General features: G+C 41.2%; 1 protein-coding gene across 1 annotated transcript in view; it reads left to right on the forward strand.

Annotated features, from left to right (window-relative positions):
• Positions 1–14,835, forward strand: part of SDK1 (sidekick cell adhesion molecule 1) — a 420,137-nt gene that overhangs the window by 325,047 nt on the left and 80,255 nt on the right. The window contains exons 23-25 of the mRNA XM_054390916.1: positions 9,033–9,142; positions 12,232–12,382; positions 14,359–14,596. Of these exons, the coding sequence (XP_054246891.1) occupies positions 9,033–9,142; positions 12,232–12,382; positions 14,359–14,596 (499 nt within the window). The remainder of the gene's footprint in view (positions 1–9,032; positions 9,143–12,231; positions 12,383–14,358; positions 14,597–14,835) is intronic.

The raw sequence follows: 14,835 nt of genomic DNA on the forward strand, positions 1-14,835 counted from the left end.
GTGCCACAAGCAACACATACGGCAGAGCTAAGTCCGTCTGTTTCTTTACAAAAGGATTTGAAACCTGTTTAGGTTCTGCTAGGTGGACTTTCAAACCAGATGCAAACCTGGCAGTTATTATCTGAGAGTCAGAAGTATAGGAAGATTTCACTGAACACTAAAGGTACCATTATTCATGAGATTGAGTGTATTTTTCTAGCTCATAATGGAATATACTGAGGTTTTCTATCTAGGCCTCTAGATATGAATAGGATGAATTCTCTTCTTCATCAGCTTTAGACAATATCCCTCTTTCTGCTGTCATTATGCCTTGAAGGAGTTATATATTCCTCATTTGTTCTCCTGACAGATGAGCTTTGCTTCTTCCTTTCCACCCACAGATCCTTATAAATAATATAATCTGTTTTTTAGACCAAATGTTGGACTTCTTAAATCACCATCACCACTTAGACATGTTGATACAATCACTTCACTTACTAATGAGATTGTTGTGAACAAGTTGGTACATTTTGTACCATTTACATACACATTATTGCATGTTACAGAATTAAACACTCAAATCCTATAATACAGTGGCTTGGCACATTCTGAGAAGCCTTTTTGTGCTGCAGCACCTCATTGATATTTCTAGGAATTTGTTCATTCTGCGTTGTAGAACACCACTGAAGTGCAGTAAATTTGAATGCTTTAAAGCTGCAGTACTAATTACCATGAAGTTCATCTGCATCCTTGAAGAGCCCTGGTTACAAATAGTGGTTGAAGGGTTCATGATGTGTAGGGAGGGAAGGGAGGATCCTTCCTGTTCACAATCCTTCATGACCATCTCATTCATTGGATTCCTGGATCCAGGAATCTATTTGGGGAAGCAGCACAGCCAGTCTTTGTGGAGTCTGGATAGTTCTCACCCTAGCTACTCTGCAGTTTTCTTCTGCACCTCACACCACCGTATAGCTTTGGCACAACAACAAATGTTGCTCCAAGTGGATTTATATATATAAAAATTTCTTGCTCACATGATTAATAAAAACCTTTCCAGGATGCAGAGAAATTGGTGACTCCATAAGGATAGAACAAATCCTGTTTCCAGGATGACAGCTGCATATAATCCTTTGTTCACAACCCCTTCCTGCCAGCACTTCACTCAAATTCTTTCTCTCTTAAATTTCACAGCACCTTTAGTCAGTTTAAACTAGAGCTCTCATTGTCCTGCTCCTGTTCCCTTTCCTCATCCCTATCACTTTTGACAAGACTTTCTAAATTCCTGCCTTCTGCACACACTGATTCTGGTATGATCATATCCAGAGCTGCTACAAGACATGATCCAGTCAAGGACAAATGAATTTCAGACAGATCAACTCTGCACAGGCTGTTTGTGTGATCAGAAGAGCACCATTGCAAGAGTAGGGGATGACAACATGGTAGTGAGAGCAGAGGTGAGGACACGAATGCCTCCATCCTGTCTTGGATCTAAGACTTGAACCTGCCCTCTGGACATCCCAGGTTTTCCTGCCTACCTTTCAAATACACACAGCCTTTCACAGAACAGCTGCAAGTGATGCCCAGTGTTCGCTTCTGCCCTCTTCTGCCTTTCATGTAGTTTGTTCTAAGCAGTAATATGCCTGTGCTGGGATGCACACTGGTGCTGTAACATCCATATTTTAGCACAGACAACTGTATGTGGGATTGAAGGGCAGTGGTGTTATACCCAACCTATAAAAGTATCTTCTGCACAGAAATATAGGGAGGATTTTTTCCTTCTGGATCTTTCATTCACTGTCCTGTGTATAGTTTTTAATAGCATTGTTAAGGGTTTCATGCCTTAGCATCAAATTAAAAGCCACTTAAGGCATGGTTCTGCATACTATGATTTTAAACCAGGCAATATTTCCAAGTGATAACATCACATCCAACTATAAAATACTAGTCTCTATGTTCTAGTGTACTTTACAATTAATCAGGTACTGGCACTACATCTCCACCCATTTGCAAAAGTATTTGACCATTTGTCTTTGTGAAATTCTGCAATAAGGTGCAGAGTAGCTGTAAATAGCTAATAGCTTGGAGAAAAAAAAATATGTTGTGGTTTACAAAGGCTTTGTACAGGATAATCTCTCCTGGAAGGTGAAGAACTGGATTGATCTCCCATACAGATCATTCCCTCTGTGCTGTACTTCTGCTGTTGGTGGGGTCATGACAAAGCATGACCAAAAAAAACTATTTGCTGTTATCATGTGCTTCCTTTATGTCCCCCTCTGTTTGTACGTCTGGGTGATGGCTTTACATTGGGCATCCCTTATATATTATGTCTTCTTTTCCATCTCTACTAGGATTACTCTGAATATCCTTACAGAAAAAATGTCAGCTACTTTATACCCACGCACACAAGCAACCTGCCACAAATGTAGTTCTCTTTTTTCTTCCTTTATGTGGCAGAAAGCTTCCTTGATAAGGACAGGTCTAGAAAATGTTCCAAGTACTCCATTTTGGTTAAGTGCCATCTCTAAAGTCTGAGACTTCATGAACAATTTGGATGACAAACACAGTTGGGAGTTCCAGCTGACGTGAAATTTTGTACATCTGGCCTTGGCTTCTGCTTTATGTGCTGGGGTGGAAATTCGTGGGAGCCACTGTGGAACTAATTCTCAATTGTGTCAATGAATATGAGAGGAGAATCAGGTCTGTAAGATCTGAGTGTTGGTAACAATACCAAGTGTTAAAACTCCCATTTCTGTGTTTCTAGTGAAGCTACTCTGAAGGGCTTTTTAAAAAGATCATTAGGCTGTATCTTTTTCACCTTTCCATCTCGACTTAGAGGAGTGGAGGAAACTGGATTGCCAAGCAGAGAACTACAGAAATGTACCAATGGTATTTTAAAAACAATTCTGACATTGTTTTGTCATGGCATACAGTAAAAATCTAGAGAAGATGTAATATAAAGGTTCTGCTGACACTTGTTCAGAGAGACCAGCAGTAACTGTCTTGTGGCATTGGCATCCACAGGTAATGTGTTCATCCCCAAAGAGTTCCAGTAAATCCTTCTAATCATCCTGTACTCTTAGATGTAGTTAGAACGTAGATTTCCCACACACCCCCCCTGGAAATTTGCAACCAAGACTGATTCTGAATCCATGGTGTTATTCATGTGGCTTCATGTTTACGCTGCCTGCTACAATCCGGTTTCAAGTTATTTTTCCCCATGCCGGATTTTTTCCTTGAGTTTTGCCAGGAGAAGTTCATAAATGGCATGATCTGACCACACCTTGGGTGTTTGGTCCACAGCATCAAACTTTCCTCTGGCTGATTAGAAAAGCTGGGTTAACTTCTGCCAAGTCTGATGTGTTTGTCTGGTGATTAATGTTATTGTGCAGACCACAGAAGACCTCTGGAATGGTTGAAGGCCACTTAGGAAGAGGTGTTACAAATCATGGAGCCCTGAGTGTTTGTGGTGGGTTGAAATTACCTCCTAACTAATTTGGAGAAACTACGCCCCAGAATAAACTGCCAGACTATAGCTCAGTTTGGGATGGAAGCAAATGAAGCTCTATTTACAAGCAAACTGCAATCGAGAAATATGGAATGCAACAAATATGTACAAAGTATACAATATATGTATTTTGTCTATATATTTTTATATATATATATTTTTTTTTTTACAATTTATAAACAACACAAACTCCTCTGACCTCCCTGGACAGATCCATGGGACCCATTCACCTCCTCCCCCACTCCCTCCCTCCTTCCCATTATCTCACACAGTGGTCAAAACAAAGATACCCTGGCAAGGCCACGGGAGAGAGAAAAGTTGCAAGCAGAGGCAACAGAAGAAGAAAAAGAGAGAAAAAACTGTTTATGCCTCTTCTCTATAGCCCATTAGCAAGCCAATTAATTCTATGGACCTTATAACTATTGTTCTCTTACATCCAGTGGTAATTTATTTTACCTTCAGTCTTTTGCTAAGGAACTAGGCTAAAGTTCCCCCTTCAAACTGTAACACTGTATGGGCTAACTGTGGAGAGGTTTTGCTTTAAAGCCTTTCTGCTGTTTTTAGAGAGATTTTGTGTATCATGGTGAGCAGTAGCAGGGTTTCCCAGTGGTGAAAGCTTTAAAGTGTCATCAGTGTATTCACTTGTAAAGCTGTGAGTTGGGAAAGTCTTTATAACCTTACCCATGAATTTATCTGGGTTTGTGGGTTAAATCAGTGACCCAGGTAGGATTCATCCATTGGACAAGGTGATTCTCATGGTGTCGTTTTCACTTCAGAGCTGGTAAATAAAGTGTCTGAAACTCTGACAATTTTATGCCTTTGCCAATCTCTAAATCAAAAAGTGGCTGAATCGATTTAAGGATTTTGTAAGGGAAAAAAATTGCACCCAGGCTGACACCCTGTGAACCGAATTTCTCCCAAAGCGATTTCAAATGTGTGAGTTATGGACTGCTGTAATGAAAACTCTGACATATCTTGAACTATAGTGGAACACAGGGTACCTCTGCAATGCACAGAAACAGTGTGTTTTCTTTTCCTGCAGTTAATACTTCCTAACTGCTCAACATTTTGGAAGCATCACCCTCTCATCCCAAATACTGCAGCAAATTATTCCCGATTTTAATTATTTTGGGTCCCTTTTCCATCACAATTCTGACACTTTGATCCTCTGGTGCATTCCATTAGAAAATGTTAAATCACTTTATGAAATGTGTCGTGTTTTCCTTGTTGGAAATGGATAAAGTAATGCACAGGGAAGGAAAAGGATCTGGCATCACTTCCAGTATTGCTTTATACTCTCTCATTTTTGTAATAATAAATGAATATGGCCTTTAATTGAACCTAATGCCTTGGGAACAGTTGAGAGATGGGAATGAAGATGTGCTAACTTGTGATGGCTGATCGTTATTGAGAATTATAGGAAGTGTCTCAGTGGACATAGGTGGTTTTATTGTGGCAGTCTTGGGGCCTCCTGGGGATTGTGGTCCTGTTATAAGAGAACTGTTAAGATGCAGAGTGCATTCCTTTAGGTTTTATGTCGATGGCAACCAAAATGCAGTTGATGTTCTCATCTGCCTTCTTGTCCTTGTTTTGGCTGGGACAGAGTTAATTTTCTTCCTGGGTGCTGCCACAATGCTGTATTTTGTATTTAGAGGGAGAATGATGTTGATAGCATACTGATGATTTAGTTGTTGCTAAGTAGCACTTACCCTAAGTTAAGGCTTTTCAGTTTCCTATGCCCTTCCAGCCAGCAGGTGCACCAGAAGTTGGGAGGGAGCATGGACAGCTGACCTGAACTAGCCACAGGGATGTTCCATACCACAGAACATCATGCTCAGTATGTAAACTGGGGAGAATTGGCTGGAGTTCAGGGGGCAGATTCCTGCTTGGGCATTGGTCAGTGAGTAGTGAGCGATGGCATTGTGCGTCACTTGCCTTTCTTTGGGGTTTATTTCTTTCTCTCTTTTTGTTATATGCCTTTCCATTAAAATTGTTATTACATATTATTTCATTTCAGTTATTACACTGTTCTTATCTCTACTCACAAATTATACTTTTTGCTCCCCTCAATTCTTATCCCCCTCTTACTGGGAGGGGGGAAGGAGTGAGCGAGCGGCTCGGTGGTGCTTAGCTGCTGGCTGGGGTTAAACCACAACACTCCTAAAACAATGCACACATGAATAGAGGTGCATCAGTCAACAAACACAACCCTCCAGTGAAGTTTGCATACACTGTTAACCAAAAAGCATCTACAAGAAAGAAGCCTCTAAATGAACTTTGTTTTATGAGGAGCAGCTCGTAGTGGACTCTCTTGCCCCTCAAAGGATTCTTTTATCCTTACCACTGCCTGTGGTTCTTTTTTGCCCTGTGGGAATCTCTTTGTACTCTGATTCTTGAAACTGATACATTTCCTCTGATCTGACATCAGAGTGTTTCAGCAAAAAAAATAATTTCCTTTTTCCTTCAAGAGCCTGAAACTTGGGATCTACTACAGATCTTGCAGAAGCTAAAAATATAGAAGTCCATCACTGCAGGTTTGCTGCCGAGACGCATTTCTGAGATTATTGCTAAATAAATGAAACTTGTTTTGAGTAACATTGACTTAGAAGTGCTCGGCTGCACAAGTCAGAGTTCATGCAGAAGTCCCCAGGCTGTTCACTGAGGTACCCTACAGCCGTTCACCCTTCAATCATCTTTGGAAAAACAACCCACAGAAGCAGCACTCTCTTAAAAGTATACTGCTGATTTCACAAGACCCTTTGAGTTAGCTTCCCAAATGCTGCCACCAGGTCCTGGGAACATTATAAGGTATTCTTGTCACTAAGGCAAGTTCCTGATTTATTTTTCTTAAAACCTTTTCCTGACCCACAGAACTATGCCTGTGGTTGCTTTTCTTGCTGCCTCTCTGTCACTAGCTTTCTGTAGAAAATGAGGCTGAAAGCAGTTAATTGGGACTGTCTGTGCTGCTGCTTTGCACAGGGTCCCCCACCTCCCAGTCCAGGTAGTGGCCACCTGTTTACCAGCTGGCTCCTGAGCTTTGAAACAACCAGCATGCCAGGCTTGGTTGGTGTCTGCCATTTCCTTGTAGGCTGCAGCCAACATTCCTACCAGGGATAGCATTCACAACCAGAAGGATGTCTCCTGGGATAGCTTTTGAGGGGCTCATGGCAGTCCTGGGCACATAGAAGCTTTTGCTGCTTTTCAGTCAGTAAAAAAAGGTCCTTAATATTTCCACCTTTGCAGCCAGCTGGTAAATGTGGAGCTGCAAAACAGGCAGGGGGTTTTGGACAGCTCTCAAGCTTGACTCAATGTCAATTGTTCACAGCCCTGTGGGCCTCTGAGTCTGAACCATGTGGTCCTTAATGTGTATTAATGACCTGCCTGCTGCTGCAGAACAACTGAAACCTGTGGCCTCTTTTTTTTCCTTTTTTTTTTTTCTTTTTGCTATGCAAGAAATATTTGTAAAAGCTCTTGCTGTTCCTAGAATACAAAAAGATGACTAACTCACTCACTACTGGAGATTATTTGCAGCCTCCAAAGCACTGTGGATTGTTGCTATACAATTACTGCAGCACTGGGAGGTGATGCTGTTATGAGCAAGGAGTTTTGGGAAAAAAAAAAGTATTTGTTGTGGACTTTCTATAGTATTAACCAAAAACTCCTTTAATAATAAAAAAATGTTCTCTGTTTCCTTGATTAAAATTAACCCTCTCTTCCTTTCTTTGTTCACGTAGGGCTTGGGGTTTTTTTTAACTCTCCTTATCATGTCTTTGTTCTCAGGGTTCAGTTTAGGGCTGTTCTGCTTTAACCACACAGACCTGTCTCAGCTTGCTTCCTTTAAGCTTCTGCATCCATGGATTTTCCTAAAATTTATGGAACTCATTTGGTACTGGGAATTTTAAAAGGTCCCTAATCTTCACTGACATCTATTTTATGTGTTGTTTGATGTGTGGCAGTGTCCTTGATAACCAACAGCCCATTAAAACCTGTACAACCCCATCCCTCCATGAAAGCAGCCCTCTGCATGAGAGATCACAGAAGCTTTTTTTTGTTGGGTTTGGGTTTTTTTTTTCCACAGTGCAATGCAGAGTTTATTTCTTTGGCCTAATTTTCCTTGTGTCATTTCTTCGTGAGCAAACATAAATATGCAGCACATCTAGTCCTGAGTGAGTGAAGAACCAAAGCATCTATAAATAAATCAGGCTGCTTCTCCTGAAGGGGGAAAAAAGAAAAATAAAAAGTGAATGAAACCTAATTTTCTATTTGAAGTACTGGGGATTTGCTAGATACTTTGGGCTACGTTGCCCATCAAGTGCTTTGACAGTGTCTATGGCTGCAGCTAGTATACAGAACTCGTAAGGGATCTGTTTAATAAAGATTAAAGGCAATAGCTCTTTACACAGTGGGTTGTGAGCTCCTGAAATTTGTTGCTACAGCAGTCTGTGGCAGTAGATAGTGTCAGGAGGTTAAAAAAGGATTAGGCATCTTCATGGATATTAAGTCTGTAAATAGACACTGAAGGGAATAGCTGCGTGTGGATTCTCTAATAGCCTTCAGGCTGTGATTGTGGATACCAGGCTAGGGTGAGGGACATGGACTACAGGAACTGCCCTTTGTGGTAGGGTGGGCATGCCAGAGAAAACAGGCACAATGCTAGGGCATTGTATCAGGGAATCTTGGCTATGATCCCCTGTCTTTCAGCACTTGTGAATCTCCTGAGTGAAGCCCAGCTTTCAACACCTCTGCTGTCTCCTTCACCACACTCTTACTGTGGCTCTTGTGCACACAACTCTACTTGCTGATCCTGCCATCTTCCAGGGTCCCAGGTCAGACTCAGGCATTTCTGTCATGCCTTGTTGACTTCCTTTTAAGGCTCGATTCATCTTCATTTTATCTCCAGAAAGCTGTATGGGGAAATGCTCTCAATTCTCATCACCATTATGTCCCTTCTAATGGTGCTGGAGCTGAGCGACTATGTTGGGCAACGTGTTGAGATTCGTTAATACAAAGCATTGCACGTGGAAAAGTCTGGTCTAAGGGCAGAACAGCAGATGAGGTTAAAACACTTTTGTTCTTTGACTTTGTTCTTGTTTCTCTGTCTGCAGTTCTGTGGCATTTTGCCTCCATTGAGACTGACTTAGTATGCATCTGTTCCTGAGAGTTATTGTCAAGGCTATTTTTCCTTTTGTTATATTGCTACTTGTTACTTTTGTATTGTGGCAGTGAGATTGAACAGGATATTAGTGCTCTCATGGTATTTTCTGGAAAAGATCTTATTAGAGGATTCCAGTGAAGTCCCAACAGGTACAAAACACTTGTCTAACTTGGCTGTGTTGTTGCTTTATAAGTAACTAGTGCCCTGTCATATGAAAATTAATAATAACTGGATAACATGTATTTAAAAGCGTTTACTCTTCCACTGCTATGATGACACACATTGCAAAAGAAGTTATACATATATATAATCTTCTGTATTTGTGAGTGTATATATCTAGATACATACATACATATTCTGCTTTGTATTCCTTCTTACCTTCCCCATGTACAGGTTGGTGTACTGGGTGATGAAGAAGAGTGGGTGAGTCTTCATGAGGTGGAGAATGAACCTGATGCTCAGATGCTGGAAGTCCCCAACCTTACTCCTTATACTCACTACAGGTAAGAACAGCAGGTAATTAGCTGCAGAATAAAAAAAAAAAAACCAAAAAAGAGTCAATAGCAGCATGGAACAGCTTTCCTAACCAGAAACAGCTGGCTGTGTTTTATTATCTGAACAAAAAGGGAAAAGGTTTGCTCTTTTCATAGCTTATGCTTAAAATTACCCATTTGATATTGTTAATTGTAATTTACATATAGAATCATAGAATCAAGAAGGCTGGAAGAGACCTCAAAGATCATCGAGTCCAACCTGTCACCCTACACCTCATGACTATCTAAACCATGGCACCAAGTGCCACGTCCAATTCCCTCTTGAACACCTCCAGGGATGGTGACTCCACCACCTCCCTGGGCAGCACATTCCAATGGCCAACCACTCTCTCTGTGAAGAACTTTCTCCTCACCTCCAGCCTAATCCTCCCCTGGCACAGCTTGAGACTGTGTCCTCTTGTTCTGGTGCTGGTTGCCTTGGAGAAGAGACCAACCCCCTCCTGGCTGCAGCTTATAGCACTAAAGAGGAAATCCAAGTGCACAGTGAAAGGCTTTGAGGAGTAACTGATACCCTGTGACTTCCTTCATCTAAAGGATGTACCAGTGTAACATCAGTCAGTGACAAATCAATTGTAGTTAAGCTGATGGAGACTTGTAATTACATATTTACATCAGCTTAAACATCATTTTATTGATTTAACTTAATTTGGTAACCTCAGCTAGATGAAACCTTTGTTTATAGGAATTTGCCAGGTTAAGCTTAATAGATATATGCAGTGCTCCACAACTGATTGAAGTGAATCTCCATTATGGGTCCACCCCAGTTAAAAGAGATTGATTTTTAAATCAATTCAATTGAAAGGATGCATTGCCTCCATATAGACAAGATTTGAGAATTTGAGGTACTCAATCCTAATGAAAAATACTTTCATGGAATAGCTTGCTATTGTAAAGGCTGGTTGCAAGGAGATGTAGTGGCAAATGTTAAATCAGCTTACTAGAAGCTTGTCGATTTCACACAGGCTGAAGGGGCCCTTAGCTGGGCTGGGTGCTGTTGTGAGCTATTTATTTGGGCATTTTGGAATATGCACCCAACAATTTTCCTTGGTTCAACCAAGTAAAGATCGTATAATTTACAACTAATTCAGTGCTAGAATGATAATTTTCTTCCCTCAGCGAGAAGCCTGGGAACACACTTCATTTTTCACAAACTCTCCACTGAGGTGGTTTACATTGTCATCCTCAAGAGCTAAAAGCCCTTTGGAAATTTGTGAACTTGAACAGAGATTTCTGGTGCAAAAGTTTAGGAAAATCATCTTCAGCTTGAGAAGATTTTGCACTCCTCATGAGGGTGGATCCTTAAAGCTGAAAAGCAGAGGTGAATAGTGAAGAGCAGGTCATGCCCAGACTCAATAATCAGTGTTCATGCAAAGTAAGAAAGACTTACTAGCCTAACAGATGTATGGAGAAATGTCTTTGGGATAACCAAAAAAGTGAGGAAGTATATGAGGAATTTGAAGTGGTTGAGTTTTTTCTGTTATTAAACTTCTTGGTTTGTTTTACTGCTACATGTGGGTGCTGGTCTCTTCTCCCTAATAACCACTGATGGGATGAGAGGAAATGGCCTCAAGTTGCACTAGGGTAGGTTGAGTTTGGATATGAGAAGAAACTTCTTCACTGAAAGGGTTCTCAAACTGTGGAACAGGCTCTCCATGGAGGTGGTTGAATCCCCGTCCATAGAGGTGTTTAAAAGACTTAGAGATGTGGTGCTGAGGGACATGGCTGAGCATCAGGTTTGGTAGAGTTAGGCGATGTTTGGACTTGATGACTGTAAAAGATTTTTCCAACCAAAACAATTCTGTGATTCTATGTCTCATTACTCTCCTGTACTCATGGAATTGTGGAGTGATTGAAGTGGCACTGGGACCTTTCACACACAGTTCTCCACTGATTTTTCTTGTGGTAAAGCAGCTCCTTGAATTTTATCCCTTTGGTTTTTTTCCCCTCTCTCATATACGCACAGATCTGAGCTTTTTTTAAATTTTGTTTCAGCGTAGAACAATTTTGTACAACTTTTTAAAATGTAGAAAGTTGTTGACAAATGGTGGAGTTGTACTCTGGTCAGCACATCATGAGAGCTTGTTATCAGGCCACATCTTTATAAGCCACCTTCTTTAATGTATTTTGTGCCAGTGTTTGAGACTGAAATCAAGGACACTGTTTTTTTAATGTCTTTCTTTAATGCATTTTTCTAGGGAGATCAGAGCAGATAAATAAACACTGCTATGTTGACTAGCTCACTCTTTCCCCAAGCACAGTCATTAGGTCCAAAAAATTAAGTGTTTAGTATCAACAGGTCATGGATTTGGGTACTAGTGCTGGGTACCTCTAATTGCTTGTGAGGGGTGAGAGTATCTGAAATGGGCAGCACATCTTAATTATTTTGTGCTTCCTGAAAAAAAAAAAAGGAAAACAAACAAACAAACAAAAAAAGCTTTCTCTAAATCTTCTGTGACCCAGTAAGGATTTCAGTTGTAGTAGAGATGGTTTCAAGCAGACAGGGTATTTTTTTAAAGATGCATATCCATATTAAATAACTTAATCTTTCTTCTGCAGGAAGGCTGAAAATGCAGCACAGGGATAAATCAGCTCCTTTCAACTAGTAATTGAGGGGAAATGTTATCAGTAGTATATTTTTTATATTGACAGGGAAAGAGAATATCTGAAGTTTGATATTTTAATACCTTTCTGAATGTATTGTACAAGCATCGTAGAAGAAAATCACTTACTGCTGGTATAAGCTCATCAGGCTTGGTATAATTAACATAATTTTCTCACACAAATACCTAAGTTCCTAATAGACCCTAAGCTAATCTCATTTTCATTTTTTTTAATACCTGAGAGGATCTGAAAGCGGGTTACCATCAAGCATTCAGCAGTGAATACAGAGGGGATCTGCATGCAACGACCTTTGTGAAACGTTCAGAAAGACCTAATTTGTGTTTTTTTTTCTTTCCGCCCCCCCCATCTTTTCTGGAAAGAAAAGGTAGCACTCCCTGAGCCCTTACAGCACACACTGCCTCTTTCCTCTACTGCAGGTTCCGCATGCGGCAGGTGAACGTGGTGGGTGCCAGCCCCCTCAGCCAGCCCTCCCGTGTCATCCAGACATTGCAGGCTCCGCCGGACGTCGCTCCCGGGAGCGTCACCGTGCGCACGGCCAGCGAGACCAGCTTGTGGCTGCGATGGGTGGTGAGCCAGCCGGGAGGAGCGGGGGGCCGAGGGGAGCTGGGTGCCGGTGCTTGGGATGTGGCTGCTTCCCCGGGGTCTCAAGCCAGCTCTCCAAAGTGCCTTTTCCTTGCGCTCAGCATAAAGAGTAACAACAAAATTATTTCCTTTTTCCGATCAGTCGGAAATCTGAGACTTACCTTAAGTGCCTTATTAATCACCTAAATTGCCTACTGCCACTGTTTCTGCCACTTCTGCAGGGGAATATATGCCTGTGTGTAAAACCTTGGCTTTTGAGACTCACTAGTACCACATTCTGGGTCAATATGTGGGACAGGGATATAATACTTGAGCCAATTTGCAGTTTCCTAGGGCTCAGTTGTTTGCTTTGTACAAAGCGGTCTCCAGAAGGTGCAGACCAGCCACTGGCAATCATCCTGCAGGTTCTGAGCAGCCGTGGTTCAAAGGCAGTAACGTCTGCATGTTACGCTCTTGCAGGAAGGTTATATTTATGTGAAAGGGTGAGGAGTTATGTGATGAAACATAGCAAGAAATGATTAATTGAGAAGATGCAGTGATTGATGACGTTGTTGTGCCCCTTTGACTGTCTCGGTTACATGCAGAGTTGCCACGTTGGGATTTACTTGGCAATTAACCTGCTCCAGAATGGTTTTTCTTCCCCCCTGTTAGGCAGAGTTTTCCACTGGGGTTACTGTGCTGTGAAGTTGATGAAGCACAGGTTTCCTTTTGCCCAAATGTTAGCTTTTCCATGCATAAACTCATTATGGCTGGAATTCAAAGTTGGGATAAAAAAATAAAATACAGAAAAACAGGAGTTTTTCTCCTGTTGTAAAGGAAACATTCCAGTTTCTCAGTGGGACATTGCACTAAATTCCAAACCTTGAAAGACCAAAAATATCAGAGGTGAAGGTGTTGCCTCACTATCCATAGAAAAGCCATTGCAGTTCATTTTCTAGGACCCACATAACTCACTCGTGCTTTTACTGTGTGAGTAGCGTGCCCAAGTTGTTAAACCTTTAGTACTATATCCAGAACTACATATCTTCCATCAAAATTAACTCAAAGTTCTTTTAAGAGACTTTAAAACATTTTTAAGATTATGTTTCCTAGCTGTGGAAGGCTGTTTGTCATGAGTCAAACTGTGCAGGGTTCAGGAGGAGCAACTGCCACAGCTAAAAATGACCTGACACATCTTTTTCATGCTTAGTAACATCAGTATTTGAAAGTGTTTAATCTCTTTCTTTCCAAGACCTGCAGGTGAAATCTTTGTTCCCCTGGGAGCTGGGAATTCCTTCTTTCCTACAGAATAAGGGTCACATTTCTAGCCCTGCTTGGCTGCAGGATGCAGCCTTCTAAGCTGTGAAATGTTAATGTGTATCAAACTTTCCCCATGATTCAGAAGCAAATCTCAGCCATCTGTGGCATCCTGTAGTTAGTTTTGTGGGGGAAAACTCCTAAACTTTGTCAAGAAGGCTAATTATTTCATATTTTAATCTCTGGAATTGCTTGGGGAATTAGAATACTAGAATAAATCTCTGCTGATAAATGAGTAGGCAGAGAGTCAGTTGAAAAAAAAAAGTTTTAAAAGTACGATAAATGAATTTGTCACATGTTTCAGCAATTTATCATTCATTTCCATAATTAATCACAAAGCTCTGAAATATTTTGTATTCATATCATCGCTGTTGATACGCCCACAGCAATTGGCATAGCTCTGGGAGCATATCTATTTGGTTCAAAATTAAGGTAAAAATTAAAAGGCGATTTCAAGCCACACAGAAACGTAGAGATCACCAAATGTAAATAAATCAGACAATCAACCTCTTGATCTATTTTTTTTTTTTGCCTTCCTATGGCTTTATATGAGTTCAGACAGCCTTGGCACATAGCTTGGAAAGCCTTGGCAATGTGTTGTGTGGATTGTAGATATCTTCTGTCTGTAAGATCTGAATATTGTACTTTCCTCTGTCGTTTGCCAGCCCCTCCCTGACACACAGTATAACGGCAATCCAGAGTCAGTGGGGTACAGGATTAAGTTCTGGCGTGTGGACCTGCAGTCTCCTACCCTGACAAAGGTTGTCAATGACCGACTGGAAAGAGAATACACAGTTGAAGATCTGGAGGAGTGGACAGAGTATGAGCTGCAGATCCAGGCTTTCAATGCCATTGGGGCAGGACCATGGAGCGAAGTAGTGAGAGGTCGTACGCGGGAGTCCGGTGAGTCAAAGCACCACGCCTGCCATGAAGCACACATGGAGAACCTCAGCCTTTTCTGCCCCCATCTCTAAATGCACTGAAGGCAAAAAGACATAAAGAATAAAGACATTTGAGAGAGTGATTTATTTTATTCCTACCCTGCTTTCATGCATGAACCTGCAGGGTGTTTATTTGAAGTAAACACAACAACATCTCCTCATTCCTGCCCTCCTTTGGCAGCAGTACAGATAACATAACAA

The sequence above is a fragment of the Indicator indicator genome, chromosome 22 (assembly GCF_027791375.1).
Source record: "Indicator indicator isolate 239-I01 chromosome 22, UM_Iind_1.1, whole genome shotgun sequence".
NCBI lineage: Eukaryota > Metazoa > Chordata > Aves > Piciformes > Indicatoridae > Indicator > Indicator indicator.